The sequence below is a fragment of the Pteropus medius genome, unplaced genomic scaffold (assembly GCF_902729225.1).
Source record: "Pteropus medius unplaced genomic scaffold, Ma_sr-lr_union100, whole genome shotgun sequence".
Classification (NCBI taxonomy): Eukaryota; Metazoa; Chordata; class Mammalia; order Chiroptera; family Pteropodidae; genus Pteropus; species Pteropus medius.
This window is the reverse complement of record NW_024353517.1, coordinates 2,965,340-2,980,419: the sequence shown is the minus strand read 5'-3', so window position 1 is coordinate 2,980,419 and position 15,080 is coordinate 2,965,340. Positions and strand designations below refer to the sequence as shown.

Below are 15,080 nucleotides of genomic sequence, written 5' to 3'. Positions count from 1 at the left end.
ATCAGACTATTCTCCTTTCTAACAGTTTTATAGATTCATGATACTTTTGGCATAGATCTTTGGTTATCTGCCTCTCTCCATCCTTTGTAGCTGGTTCTGTGCTTTGTAGACATTTACTTTTCTCAACATTCCTCTTGGTTTCCTTGTTTTTTTGTGGGGGGGGAGTTATTTGTGATAATTATGTCAAAATTTAAGAATTTCCTATTCTTCGTGAACCCTTTAGTTTTTTGGAGCCTATAACAATTAGATTGTGCCCATATTTTCTTTTATTTGCTTTATAAAATATAGAATTGATGCTAAGTGATAATTTTTCTCTCAAAAGTCTATTCTTTCTACTTCTCTAATCAATGATAAAAAGTATATCCAGAATAATGGTTTCCACTATTGTTTTCTTTACCTTCTATGAGACTAAATTATTAATACATTAAAAATTTCATCAGATATTCTTTAAGTAGAATGAAACTTCTCACAGAGATCTAGATGGTTAAAGAACACACTGTACTAGTTTGTTTCTCTGTAAATTTTATGATTTGTATTAAAAACCATCATCTACATTCCCTGTCATGCTAAGATTCTTTCATATTTCTCCATCAAAACATCACTTTTGTTCTTTTCTTCTTTTATAGCTCTCTACCATGTTCTTCTCCAGCATGGTGGTTTTTATATTACACACATGTGCACGCACGTGCACACACACACACACACACACCCCTTCTAGTGTTCCTTATTAGATGCTTCTTTTCAACAAAGTATTCCTTCTAATAGTCAGAGTTCTTTCATGAATACCATCTCTACCACCTCTTGGTAATAGATATTCTCTTGTAAAAAATATTGTTTTCTATATATACTCCACTGGTATACAAAATTATTTATATACATACAAGGTATATAAACAAGGTATTGTTCTTAGTTTTGTTCCCAAATGCTTTCTTTCTACCTATGTTTTCCTCCTGAATTATTTATTTTTGTAGTTTTATCCAGGCTTATTTCTCTTCTTTACTGATAAATTTAATGAACCTCTGGCCAAATAGCAATAAAAGTTACTCTGCCAGAAGTCCACTACTGTACTCATTAAAGAGTACAATTTAGGAAACCAAATACTCCTCTAATACCCTCCAAATGTGAACTGCTGTACCTATCCTTACTTTCCAAAATTATGAGGATCAAATGAAGATATGAAAAGGTGTGAACTGTGCTGCTCTAGAACTTCAAAACCCCTAGATTTCTTTTATATATTTCTGCTAATGTACACAAGAAAAGTTACTTTGACTGGACTGCAAATGTTAAGATAGCAAGGATCATGTATATTTCACTCACTATGCCCAATACCTAGTACACGTTAAACCTATGGGCAAATCCTGCCCACATCCTGTTTCGGAATTGCTCACAGATAAAAGTGGTTTTTATATTTTTTAAGGGTTGTTTAAAAAAAAGAGAGAGAGAGAAAAGAGTATGTGACAGAGATCATACGTGCCCTAAATTTTCCCATCTGGCCTTTCCTAGGAAATGTTTGCTGACCCCTGTAGTAGATCCTAAAATATTTGTTCAAAGAGGAGGTAGGGGAGGAGAGGGAGCTCTAGAAATGTGGAAGGAGAAAAAGAGATTTGCAACAAAAATAATTGGAGATCATTGCAAATATTAAAACTTGTATAATAAAAACTATATAGGCCTTAAATCATTCCTTGACTCCAATTTTCACTGAATTCCAAGAGAAAACTAAAAATCTTTCATTAGTATATTTTAGATACTTTTTTTGTAACTGATCTGTTCTTGACTCATAGATGCTCCTAGGAGAACTAAATTTAAAACTTAGTAGTTTACCTCTCCTCCAACTATAGTAAACATAAATGCTAGTCATTAGCAAGGTGTCAGCCACTATAAGAGGTCAATTCACAGGTATGTACCCTAATACATACAGCTTTTCCTTCCACACAGTATTAAGCAGCTAAGCACTAGCACTTCACAACATTTTACTCATCCGTTCCCATGTGACCTGTTACTTCAAAATCTAATCATTTAGAATGCTCCACAAACCCTGGAACAAAGCTTTGAATACTGAAAATTGTTTAACCAAACCACGAAAGTTCCATTCTCAAGTAATAAGAAAGAAAAAGCAGTGCTAGACCTACTAACAGCAATGGCTATTAGAAGCACATGCAAAGGTGTACCTGAAAATGCTGCTCCATCACTTGGATTTTTCCCTGGTCTGGGCACTTTTTCAGAGCTCGATCTGCATAATGGAATAGGATTTCTACCATCTGTAAGAAAAATAGCCTTATATTGATATTAAAATATACCTCTAAAATTTTTCAATACTTAATATATCTGATCTTCCTGAATAACATAAAATCAGGCTCTGCTATTATATTAAAAACATAATTAAAAATATTAGTGGCTTTATTTCCCAATTTTTTTAACCCCAGCCTAATTTCTTTCAGCCTCAGGGCTGGTACTAATTTGCTACTCTTTCCTAAAAATACCTCCAGGTTCTACACCTTAGTATCTACATTGCTCACGAAATGAAATATTGAAGTTAAGCTCTTCCGTAATCCTCTGCTGTAGGTATTTCCCTAAAGAACACAGATAGAACACAGAATCCTGAATATTTTAGTAGAAACTGAGAAAACCATTCAAGAGTCTAAGAAGCGGCCAATTCCTATTTGTTTTCTAAATGTCTATACTAATTTGGAATATAATTTTTACCAATGAACTCGCACAATTAAAAGGGGAAAAATGAGTACAGTAAATGAGTTCAACTAAGTCTAGACCAGGAAAACAAAGCCATTATTAAATATTAATGTTATCAGATTAATATTAATTAATAATAAAACATCAGTCCTCTCTGCTACATCAGGCAAGATACATGCTTGCATATATTTCTCATAATTACTAATCAGTTTATTAAAAAATAACAAATGTCAACTTTCTATGAGCTATAATTTGGTTCAGAAATAATCAGATTATGGGCTTCCTCCTTCTTTCTACTACAAATAGTAAAATAGTCTTTTCGCTATTTTACTACTTTATCTTCTTCATAAAGGAGTGAGCAAGAAAAAAAGAAAAGATGATAAGAAGAAATTTAAAAAGCATTCAAGATGATCCCAGGGAATTATAATCTGATTTGTTTTTTAAGACACTGCCTCCTTGACTACAGCCATTTACCTAATCATGCCCAAAGATTATTAGCAAATACCCAAAGCAAATCCGTACTGAACCCTAGAAAGACCCTATTAAAAAACTCACTCGATCTGCAACAACAGCCTTTCGCTTATTGGCATCCCCTGATAATCCTGCAGAGAAGTAAAATCCAACATAAAAACAAAGTTAATCCACATCTTCAGGAGTGAAACTGTCTGGTCTTATTCTATTTATAATCTATGCTAACAATAGATATAGATATAATTATAACAATCCTTAGGTATCAAAATATTGGATACCCATAATAGCAACACCTCACATCTATTTAAGCAGATAGCTTATCAATGTACTTCCCTTGTAATCTAATAGTAAATTTTACTGATGAAATGAAAGAATTTAAAAAGTGACATTTAAAATTCTATATCCTCTATTTATCATTTAACTTTTTCACTGAAATCTGTAAGGTTTGATAACATCTGGTTTATAAAATACTTGAATACTAACCTAAAAAGTGTTTTATGAGTGATTAGTATTATTCACTCTCTGTACTCCAGAAAAACAAAGTCTACAACACCAGTATTGTTAACTTACCCACTACAGCTTTTGCTTTTCCTTCATGGAAAGACCATGCAAGAGCCAGTGCTTCTGTAAGACAATCTTGTTTCAGGAGATGATCCACTCTCTAAAGTGAATAAATGAGAAAAGCTAGACTCTTTTATCTAACCAATCACAAGTCAGTATTTCTATTCCTCCTAATATGTTTCTAGAATTGCTGCTTAGTAGCTATAATTATTCTAATAACCATGTGAATATCTTATTTCCAGGAAAAATAATTTCTTAAAGCACTAGATAGTACAGTGACTCTATAGGTTAGTAGGCTATACTGGCAGCCACAAGGCCTAGATATGAAAAGAGGAAACATCCAGAATTTCACTGTAACAGAAACAGCTAGTTGTTTATCATAATATCCTTCACTCTCTCCTTCTTAGTAACAAATCCAAGTTTATTTGAGACAGCAGTATACCAGCTAAAGGACATTTCTAAGACTCCCTTGTAGCCACTTGGGGCCATGTGACTTAGTTTTAGCCCATGATAAGTGGAAGTGTTGTTTGGTATTTCTAGGATGTCACCTTAAAAGGCAAGGAGCCAGCCCTTCTCTTCTCTTTTGTCCTTCCTGGAATGTGGACTTAACAGTTGGAGCTCCAGCAGCCATACTGAACATAAAATGACCTTGGGACTAGAATCCACACACAAGGACGGTGGAACGGGATAGTATACTGAAGACCATGGAGCTACCACACTAGCCACAGACTGCTTTTATATAAGAGAGAAATCTTGTTGAAGCCACTGTTATTTTGCATTTTCTGATGTATGTAGCCAAACTTAATCATAATTTAAAGTCAAGTTTTATCAAATCAAGTACTTAACAGTCAATGGTTTTGATGTATACTTCTGAAATTAAAAAGCACAAATCTAAATAATATTTTCCTGCAAAGTCAAAACATAAATACTAAGAAGCTATCAATTCAATAGCTCTAACATATAAAATTACTTTGCACTCACCTCTCTCCAGCTCCTTAGCATCATCACATAAACAGACTGGAAAACAAAGAGGAAATTGAAATAACCATCTTTAACAAACATGTTTGGGAATCACATTTGCCCCAGTCCCACATCTCATTTTACATCTCTTTAAGTAGAAACACTTCATACTATAGACAGAAGTATTGACTAAATGGTCTTCAAGGGCCCACATTAAAAAGTAAATCAAACAGATATTTCCAGGTTAATAAGTCTTCAGTCTGAGAAGGAGCTAATCCCACAGACAAGGAACAAGGAACACCCAGCTCCCTGTACTGACTTGGGAATATTGTAAATGTTAATAATGAAGAAATGTTTCTGTATGTTAAGTTTTAAGAAAAGCACAGAAACAAACTGATACACAGAAAGTTGCTATGCTAGTGATTCTACTCTAAGTCAAATGCCTCAATGCCTTTTAATATATGTGAAGCTGATCTAGCTAAAGGACATCTTAATTACACGACAAATATACATGACAAGGTATCTTCCTGGTCATGAAAACATAAAAGTGAAGGAAGATTATGAAAGTATATCTTTGAATCAAGAAAATAAGCATCATATTATTAAGTGAAAGTAAAAGTATGTCTAAAACTGGAGAAAATAAAATTAGATAAAATCCTAACTACCTAACCCCTAAAAGTTTTAGATTATGCTGATCAAGATTTACTTTGTAATGCACTGCTCTTTTTACCAGACACTTCCTTCAGCCCCAACTATCCTGACACAAACAAATGCCAAGTCACAGAGTAAAAGAGCTTACTTTGGTTCCCAAATAAAAGATCTGACCACCATAGCTACTGATGGATTGATAACAAGCCTTCTCTCCAACCAAAGCCTGTAAAAAATAAATAAATAAATAAATAAATAAATAAATAAGGTAAAGAGTACAAGATTTAAAAGTCTCATCAAGTTTTAAAGAATGTCAATTGCAGAAACGACATTTTAGGTCAACATGGTTTCATTCCATAAGTGAGTGGGGAAAAAAATGTCAATCAAGTGCCAGTCTGTCAGTGGAAGTGGCAGAAAGACAAAGCACAGAAAGCAATTCTCTGCTTACATATAGTCTTTTTATTTTTCAGAGTAATGCAGAAAAGGGAGGACCATGCCAATTTTAAATCTAAAAGAAAACTGTTGCAACCTGCCCATTATTAGAGGACAGGTAGTCAGTCTCTGTTTCTGGCAAAGAATAGGGCTGACTAAAAGGAGTACCTCTAAGTTCTTTAAAATAACTATCAATTTAAAAAAAAACACAAGAAGAAACAGGAAGACAAAGCAACATAGCATATGGGAATCAGCATAGTCCAGAAAAAAAAGAAACAAAACCTACTGTCTGATAAATCTGGGTTGCAAAGTTTGACTGTCACTTGGTATGATGTTAAGTTTCAAACTTCTCATATTCAGTTTTCTCATCTTTGAAAACCATGCTCTGTTTCTGTGAGGCTTAAATACGTTAATATTTATAAATCCCCCAAAATATATGTGATCAATAACAGATAACTATGATAATTTTTAACTTTTTATTTTAAAAGATATGCAAAGGTAAAGAAAATAATGAACCCCATGCATCCATTAATTAGCTTCATCATTGGTCAACCCATCGCCAATCTTATATCTACAGTCTCATCGACTCTCCTGTAACACTGTATAATTTTGAGGTGAATCTCAGATTTTGAAATTTTGAATTTATTATACATATACTGAATATTTATAAAAATTTATAAAAATTCAGCATATGTAAAACAAGTGAGTCCCTTTTAACATAACCACAATTTCATTAACATATTTTTAAAACTTAAGTCATTCCTCAATATTGAATACCCTATCAGTGTTTGGATTTCAAATTACCTCATAAACATCAAACATTGTGGATGTTATTGTTATGTTTTTTGTTTTTTTCTACATTTAATTTGTCTGAATCAAAGTCTATATAAGGGCCACATATTGGAGCTGGCCGATAGGTCTCTTGAGTCTCTGTTAATCTATAGGTTTTAGCTCCATCCCTCTTAGTCCCTTATTTTCCTTGAATTTTTTTTATCGAAGAAGTTGGAACACTTATTCATAGAGTTTTATCCTATCTGAGTTTTGCTAACTGCATCCCCAAGGAATCTTTTAACATGTTTCTCTGTCTTCTATATTTTCTCTAGAAGAGGTCTGATCGGAATCAGCAGTTTTGGTTTGGATTAGTAAGATGATGCCTGTAGAATTTTGGTAGATGCCCTTCATTATTAGGTTGGAGAAGTTCCCTTCTATTTCTAGTTTACTAAGAGTTTTATAGAACTGGATGTTAAATTTTGTCAATGCTTTTCCTGTACCTTTTGAGATAATATTATGGTTTTTCTCTTACCATTAATATGGTGAATTACATTGATTTTTTAATGTGAAGCTAGCCTTGTATGCCTTGGATAAACACTATTTGATCATGCTTACTCTTTTTATACACTGCTGGTTTCTATTTGCTATTATGGATTTTTGTTTCTACACTTATGAGGACATTGACCTGTAATGTTCTTTATTGTAATGTCTTTTCTTGTTTTATTTTCAGAGATAAGCTGGTCTCATAAAAAAGTTATGTACTCCTTTTTCCTTTATTTTTAAAAAGGTTTTTGTGTAAAATTGGTGTTATATTTTTCCTTAAAAATGACAGACTTCACTAGTGAAGCTATCTGGGCGTAGAGTTTCTTTGCAGGAAATTAATTTATTTAATTGATTTTCCATTTCTTCTTGAGTCGTCAGCTTTGGTAATTCGTGCCTTCCAAAAAATTTTTCCATTTCATCTAAAGTTGTTGAATTAATTGGCAAAAAGTTTTCGTATTATCTTTTTAATAACTATAGACTCTATAATGATATTGCTGCTCACTCCTGATATTATTAACTGTCTTCTCTCTTTTTTCTTTGATTGATCTCTAGAAGTTTATCAATTTTATCTTTTAAAGAATTAGTATTCAGTTTCTTTGATTTTTCTCTGTTCTTTTCCTATTTAATTGAATTGTGTTATTATTATTTCTTCAATCTACTTTAAATTTATTTTGCTCTCCCTTTTTATTTCCTTAAGATAAAAGCCTAGATCATTTATTTGAGATCTTTCTTTTCTTCTAATTTAAATATTTGATGCTATAAATTACTCTCAAAAAACTAATTTTAGATCACAGATTTTTATATGCCGCATTGTCATTTAGTTCAAATTTAATTCAAAATATATTCTAATTTCCTTTGAGATTTTTTCTTTGATTCATGGGTTATTTATAAAAGTGTTATTAATATCCAAATATTTGAGTTTTCTCCAGATTCACCTTGATGATTACTTCAATAATTTGTTGAAGCTTGTTTTAAGGCTTAGTATATAACCTATATTGGTGGATGCTCCATGTGCACTTGAAAAAAGTTTATACTTTGCTTTTTTGGGTGGAATATTCAATAAATGTCAGTTCGGTCAAGTTGGTCAACAGTGCTTTTTAAGACTTCTATACCCTTAATGATTTTCTGTCTACTAATTCTATTAATTACTGAGAGAGGAGTTTTGAAATTTCTAAACTGCAATTATAAATCTGTCTCTTTCTCCTTTTAGTTTTGTTAGTGTTAGCTTTACACTATTATTGGCTGTTAAAACTTTAGGACTGTTATGTCTTCCTGACAAATTAACACTCTTTTATCAATTTGAAATTTCATCTCTGACAATATTCCCTACTCTGAACTACCATAGCTTTGAACTATGTGTGTAAGCATCTATGCTTTATCTCAATTTATTTTGTGCACCCATTAGCAAGATGTGTCCTAAGCCTAAGGTACCAGAAAAGCCTAAGAGATTTGTATGGGTGTTACACTTAGCATAAAACTATGTAATTAATCATATTTGGTATGATGTGGTAGGTTTTACTTTTGGGGTCTAGGAACACTCAAAAATTTTTCCACCTAAATTAATGGCAACTGCTTCTTTGCTTTCACCATTTCGGCTATGAAAGGTTTCATAGGAATACCCTTCCTTTTGGATAGCAGGGGAAATCTCTATCTTCAAGTTCACTAAAGTCTTCCTCCCCATCCCTCAGTGGCAATGTCTACTTTCTGTTGTTAATCCCATCCAGGGTATTTTTCATCTCAAGCATTGGAGTTTTTATCTCTAGAAGTTAGATTTGCATCTTTTTAAATATCTTCTATGTCTCTACTTAACTTCTCAGATATACAAACTATAACTAAAGTAACTATTATGTCCTTGTTTTCTAATTCCACCATTGGTTTCAGGTCTAAGTCAGTTTTATTTTTCTCCTCATTATAAATTGTGTTTATTTTCTTCTTTGCATGCCTAGTAATCTCTGATTAGATGGCAGATATTGTGAATTTTACCTTTGTGGGTTGTGGAAATTTCTGTATTCCTATTAATATTCTTGTGCTTTGTCCTGGGGGGAGTTAAATTACTTAGAAACAGTTTGATCTTTTCTAGTTTAGTTTTTAAGATTTATTACTGTGGACCAGAGCAGTGTTTAGTCTTAATATTCCCACTACTGAGGCAAGATGCCCTGAGTACTCTACCCCATGCCCCATGAATTGTGAAGTTTTCCATATGGCCAGTGTAAACAAGCCAGTGGGAACACTGGATATAGTTCCTTCTAAACCTTTCAAATATTTCTTTCCCTGGCGTTGGGTAGTTTTCTTCATATACATCTAGTGATCAATAGTCTGAATACCCAGGAGGGACCCTTTGTATAGCACTCTCTAGTCCAGTACTATCCTGCTCAATCCACCTGTGTCTTCCTGCAGGTTTAGCTCTGTCTCAACTCATACAGTCCTCTAAGCTCCAACTGGTTTCCTCCTCCCTGAGTCACAGTCTGGAAACTCTCTCAGAGCTAGATGCTGGGACAACCATAGGGCTCATGTCATTTGTTTCCCATTTTGTCAGAGATCATTATTCTTCATTACCTGATTTTCAGTATCTTGAAAACAGTCGTGTCTTTTTTATTTTTCCCCAGATAGGAGAGTAAATCCAATCCCCATTATTCTACCTTAGCCTAAAGTACAAGTTTAAAGTCTAACAGTATTTTTAAAAACCACTCAGGCACAAGAAAACATCTAAGTGTGAGACAGTAATTATTCTTACTTTAGTGAATTCAATTTGTATTATCATTTCTTATTCTGGATTTTCTTGGTTTCTAAGTTTTGAGACTGGAAGGTCCTTTCATATATATTTTATGCTCTGAAGTTCTAATATCTCAGGGAGATTTGAACAATGGCTACATATCATGCAGTAGGCACATTAAATACGACCATCATTACCTTTTTTTTTAGAGAAATTACCCAGGGAAGCCTCATAATAGTCTAAATTTCCTGCTTAAAGATTACTGGTTTAGGAAACATGAGATCACAATTCAAAGTAATTTAACTGTAAACTATCTGTGTCAATTGCTAAAGGATATTATTGTAGTTGCTTAAAATGTAGTAAAATTAGTACTAAGATAATAACTTTTACATCTTCCTTCTCTCCAAGCTCCTACCTTTCATTTATCTTCTATTCCTGAAGAATCTTTTCCTTCTCTCAAAGCCATCGATGCCCAGAGCCCCATACTTGTTCAAGCTTTTACCAATCACCCATATATTTCCAAAGCCTCATCAGCTACCTAGCTCTAGTGATTTATCCTTTAAATCTACAGGCTTATTGTCACCATACTAAACTTTCTAAAATATTTTGCTTTTATAATTTCTTTCTCATAAATTTTCAATTTCATTTCATTAGTTTAGTATACAAGTGAAAACTCTTTGGTATTAAATTAGTCATATTACTGGACAGAAGGTGACAGGAATTATTATTTTAGTTCACATTCCTGAATACTTACAAACACATCCATATCTACTTCAACCTAGTGGCTTTTAAAGAAATACCTCGACACATAAAGATAACTCCTCAGAGTTTCTATTTCTAGAACAAAACAATAACAAAAGACCAAGTTTATCAAATCAATACTAAGATAATGGGTTACCCTTACCAGTGCCTGACTAACATTTCCTCCAGTGGCTAGTGATTTGAAATGGCTGCTGTTGTAGACCAGCTGAACTTCTGAGATCTCCACAGTTTCCAGTTCCTCTTGAGTTTGCCGATCGATCACATGCAACTTCTCTACACTGTCCAAGAGTACAACTGTGCGTGAGTTTATCCACTGCAATTCAAGCACACAACAAAACAAAAGTGAGGCCCATCCTATGCCATCATTCAAGACAAGAAGATTGGCCAGTCAGTCAAATTACATTGAGGACCTTATCCATTTATTAACTCGATGACAACACAATCACAGCAAGAACTACTCAGCAACCAGCCCAGAGGACAATAGATATATAACATAGTATTGAGTTTGACAGTGTTAAAATGACACTCTGATAGCCTAAAAGAAGGCTAACTAAGCTCTTTAATAGATATATTACAGGATATATTGGCTGTTACAAAATTTTTTAAAAAGTACATTGGCACAAACCACTTAAGCAAAGCGATAAGCTTTGCATTTCTAGTTATTAATGACATTAATAAAACAAAAAGGCAAATTAAATCTCATAAACCTAGGTGGTTAAAGGATAATTGTTAGCATTCAAATAATATATATTTTAAAATAGAAGCAATTTAAAATGTATATTTCCTTCAAAACCTCTCTAAAAATTATTGGGGGAGTTCTTTGCTCTATTTCTCTATATTGTCTGCATTTTCTTTAATAAGTACTGTTATAATTTTAAAAGTAATAACTAAATAATAATGATAAAAATCTGAAGGATGCTGTTTTGATAAATTTATTACGTTATATATGAGATTTATTTTCAAACTATATTGTTTTAAATCTCAATCCATCCCGAAAAATAAAGTTTTAAAATCTGCTCAATTAGAATTCTAAATTAGACAGAATAAAATGCTTCCCCTGCACTTTATCTCGCTGGTATTCATGTTGGTCTATTTATATGATCTACTGCATGTTGTCAGAGGTTATTTGCATAATGCCATATCAATACAACCACGTTGAAAGTAGATCCATTTTCTTTTGATATATGCTGAAGATACACTCCATCACTATATAGTGGCTACTGTAAGAGTTTTGATTTTGTTTGTCCCCCCCCCCAAAAATTCTCTCTCATAAAAGAGTTTAATATTCAAATATTTCACAAAGAGCTCCTATATGGTGCTCTCTTAATTACTTTACTTTGAAAAACAAAGTATCATTTAGGAAAGACACATTATTCATTAGCCTCAGTCAGTAATAGTTTCTGAATGTTTTCAAAGATCAACTGATTAAAAGAGAGAGAATGACAGAGAATGTTAGCAGTTTAGCAATTATTCCTGAGATGAGACCTTAACAATTGCAAGTGTTGACATTGTTGTAAATAGGCCTTTTAAAGGGAACTTACAGAGCAATGAAGTTATTGGTCACATCACAGATAAGCCACAGGACAAATGAAAATACTGTGCTTTTGTTAGGAGAATGGCTATTTGTGGGGAAATTTTCTCAGGGAAAGAATTATATGCCAGTTTTTAAAATGCTGTATATCAAACATCTTAAACAGAAGTGATGATGAATTCTAGAAAACTGTGTTAGATAATTCAACAAGGGATTCTGGTGATGACAGAGACATTGATATCTTAACATAAAGAAGAGGTGGAAAACAAAATTATCTTGTGAAATATGCATAAGAAAAAGTATTATTTCTAAATCAACAGTCTATATGTGAGATTACAAGGTAAAGTGCAACTAAATTTATAGATCACGTATTATAAAGAAAAGATCTATTTCATCTATAATGCTAAAAAGTTGTATATTATCAAATTGGGGGTAAAAACTGTTTTTAAGACTTTTTTTGGGAAAATGAGGCATCTTATACTCTGAGTTGTCTATATTCATGTACATATAAAATGTTTCACTGGATATTAGATATTGATTAATGCTAAAAGCACTAATGATAAAAACTCAGAAAATATAATTACACTATCGCAGAATTAACACATTATTTGAAAAAACAATTGACGCAAAAACAAATCATCTTTTTTTTTATTTAACCAAAAAGTCACTCAGTACAGAAATGCATGGCAGTGAGAGAAATCTGCAGTTTCTAGCCCAAGAAAAGAATAGGTTACAGAAGTTCCCGAACCAGTTAGGACAAACTCAGAAAGATACAAATCTGTTTACAAAAAAAACTGGGCAATGATCCTGAAGAAAGCCACCTAAATCCTTCTGAACTCCCCTGTAAGCCAATGAGGACATTAAAGAGAACTTTTGCTGACTGTGCCAGTGTTCAGTAAGACATAAGGCTAAAAGACAACAAAAATAACATAGCATCACAGCATACTCAGGCTGTATTCAATATAAGCATGACTTCCCTTCTCTCTGTATTTTATATAATCCTAAAGGTCATGGTTGATGGCAGCAATCCTGATAGCATGACTACACCATGGACTGAAATCAATTACACGAAATAAATGGGGATATTTACTTTGAATAATACTCACGGTAAAGTTGATGAGGTCATAGTGTAGGTGCAGGTGCTTTTGCTTAGTAACATGTATTGCTCCAGATTCATCTCTCTTAACCTGATGATGAAATAAAAACAACCCAAGTATCAGCTACTGAAGGACTGAAGGACCTTCTTAGATACTTAATAATACTCCACCTAGAAAATGACTTCCATTCGGAGTATAGATAAGCCAAAAATACTGATAATCAATTACTACACAAATGACAAAAATCATCACAACGCCATGATTTGTACCAAAATCCAAGGCGTATCTGGTCAGTGGTCAGTGGTCCAGCTGTCAGTATTAGCAAATGCTATAATATAATATTCACTCTGTCATAATTCAGAACAACCTAACTTCATCACACCAATGACTGTATTTAGCTAGAGTTAAAGAATAAAGTGGGATTGGCGACATGGTGTGCAAAAGTCAAACGAAGTTCACTAAAAAAAATAGCTGCTGCAGTGACAAAAATGACTTTTCTGATATATAATACTATTATAGCTCAAACATAAACTTTCCCCCAAAGAACCTCAAGTGTCAATATCTTCTTTACACATGTGTATTCAGACACCCTATAATTTTCAATCATCCCTATAATTTGCTTTCTCTATTTCTGCTCCAAGGTGGTAGAGCACTGAAGAAGAGAGATACAGCATAATTTACACCTGACCCACCTGAAATTCATGACATTCAATTCAACCTCAGTTTTCTTGCACATTCCCCATAGTAGTATTCTATATATCTTCCTTTCCCTTTAAGTCCCAGTTTCTCTTTGCTTTCTAGTTCCACCACTTGTAGTACTGACCTCACCATATACCTTAACAAACATCTGAGACCACTTAATGTGGGCCCTTTGTGTACTCCTATCTTCACTAAGTCACTTCCCCTGTAAGAAAGGGCACTTTGGTAAAAGGAGCATGGGATCTGAAGCCATGGGTTTAAGTTCCACTATTACGGTTGTGTGACCAACAGCAACTTACTTATTCTTTCTCATTTCCTCATTTGTAAAATGAAAATAAGACAGCACCAAACTGTTCCATACCTTGCATATGTTGAAAGCGTTTCATTAATGAAAAGATCAATGCCAACATTAATTTTTCTCTTAATGGTGAAGTCCTTGTTAAAGAAAATTACTTCACCCATATACACTCTAAATCCTATCTCCTCCACCACTGTTTAGTATTACCCTTCCCTTGACAGTATATTCAATCACTCCTTTTCCTCTTGCTATTGAATGTGTTTCCGACTTTTCCATCTTCAAATAAAAGACAAAAACAAAAAAAACTTCCCTTGACTTTCTTCTTAAAGATATTTAACCATTATCTTTCCTCTTCCAACCAAACACTAAACCAAGATTGTGAGTCTGTGCTTCTAGATACTCATTTTTTTTTACAAGGCTCTACAATCTAGCTCTACCTCCATTCCACTGATATTTTGTTCTCTGAAGTTTCTAATTCTTGCACATGCAGTGGTCTTGTCCTTGGTCTTTGTCTTCCTTATCTTACCCTGATATTGGTATACCTGGAATTGGTAACACCCTCATACCTCTCCTTCTGTGTCCTCTGCATGATGCCATCCTGTCCTGTTTCCTCTCTTACCTCACCTGCCTTTGCAGGAATCTCCTTTCCTGTTGCCCTTTTTTTTTTTCCCCTTTCCCTTGCGTGAGTGATCACCAAGATTACATAAACTCTAGCTTTTGATTTTTGCAGCTTCAATTACCTTCTCTATCCTAAAATTCTCATTTGCACTCCAGACTGGACTGCCATCCACCCAGAGGACATTCCCCAACACAACAGTTGAGAGACCCACCTTCTCTTCCAACTCAGCACATTCAAACCTTCCCTAACCTTAACCCTCTGAATATTTCATGCTTCTAAAATGCAAA

General features: G+C 33.5%; 1 protein-coding gene across 7 annotated transcripts in view; it reads right to left on the bottom strand.

Annotated features, from left to right (window-relative positions):
* Nucleotides 1-15,080, bottom strand: part of VPS8 (VPS8 subunit of CORVET complex) — a 235,784-nt gene that overhangs the window by 171,690 nt on the left and 49,014 nt on the right. For all 7 annotated transcript variants that reach the window (XM_039850760.1, XM_039850764.1, XM_039850761.1 and 4 more), the window contains 7 exons: nucleotides 13,187-13,267; nucleotides 10,692-10,862; nucleotides 5,480-5,554; nucleotides 4,702-4,737; nucleotides 3,730-3,820; nucleotides 3,244-3,290; nucleotides 2,169-2,258 (listed from right to left, as the gene is read on the bottom strand). In XM_039850760.1, coding sequence (XP_039706694.1) covers nucleotides 2,169-2,258; nucleotides 3,244-3,290; nucleotides 3,730-3,820; nucleotides 4,702-4,737; nucleotides 5,480-5,554; nucleotides 10,692-10,862; nucleotides 13,187-13,267 — 591 coding nt within the window. The remainder of the gene's footprint in view (nucleotides 1-2,168; nucleotides 2,259-3,243; nucleotides 3,291-3,729; nucleotides 3,821-4,701; nucleotides 4,738-5,479; nucleotides 5,555-10,691; nucleotides 10,863-13,186; nucleotides 13,268-15,080) is intronic.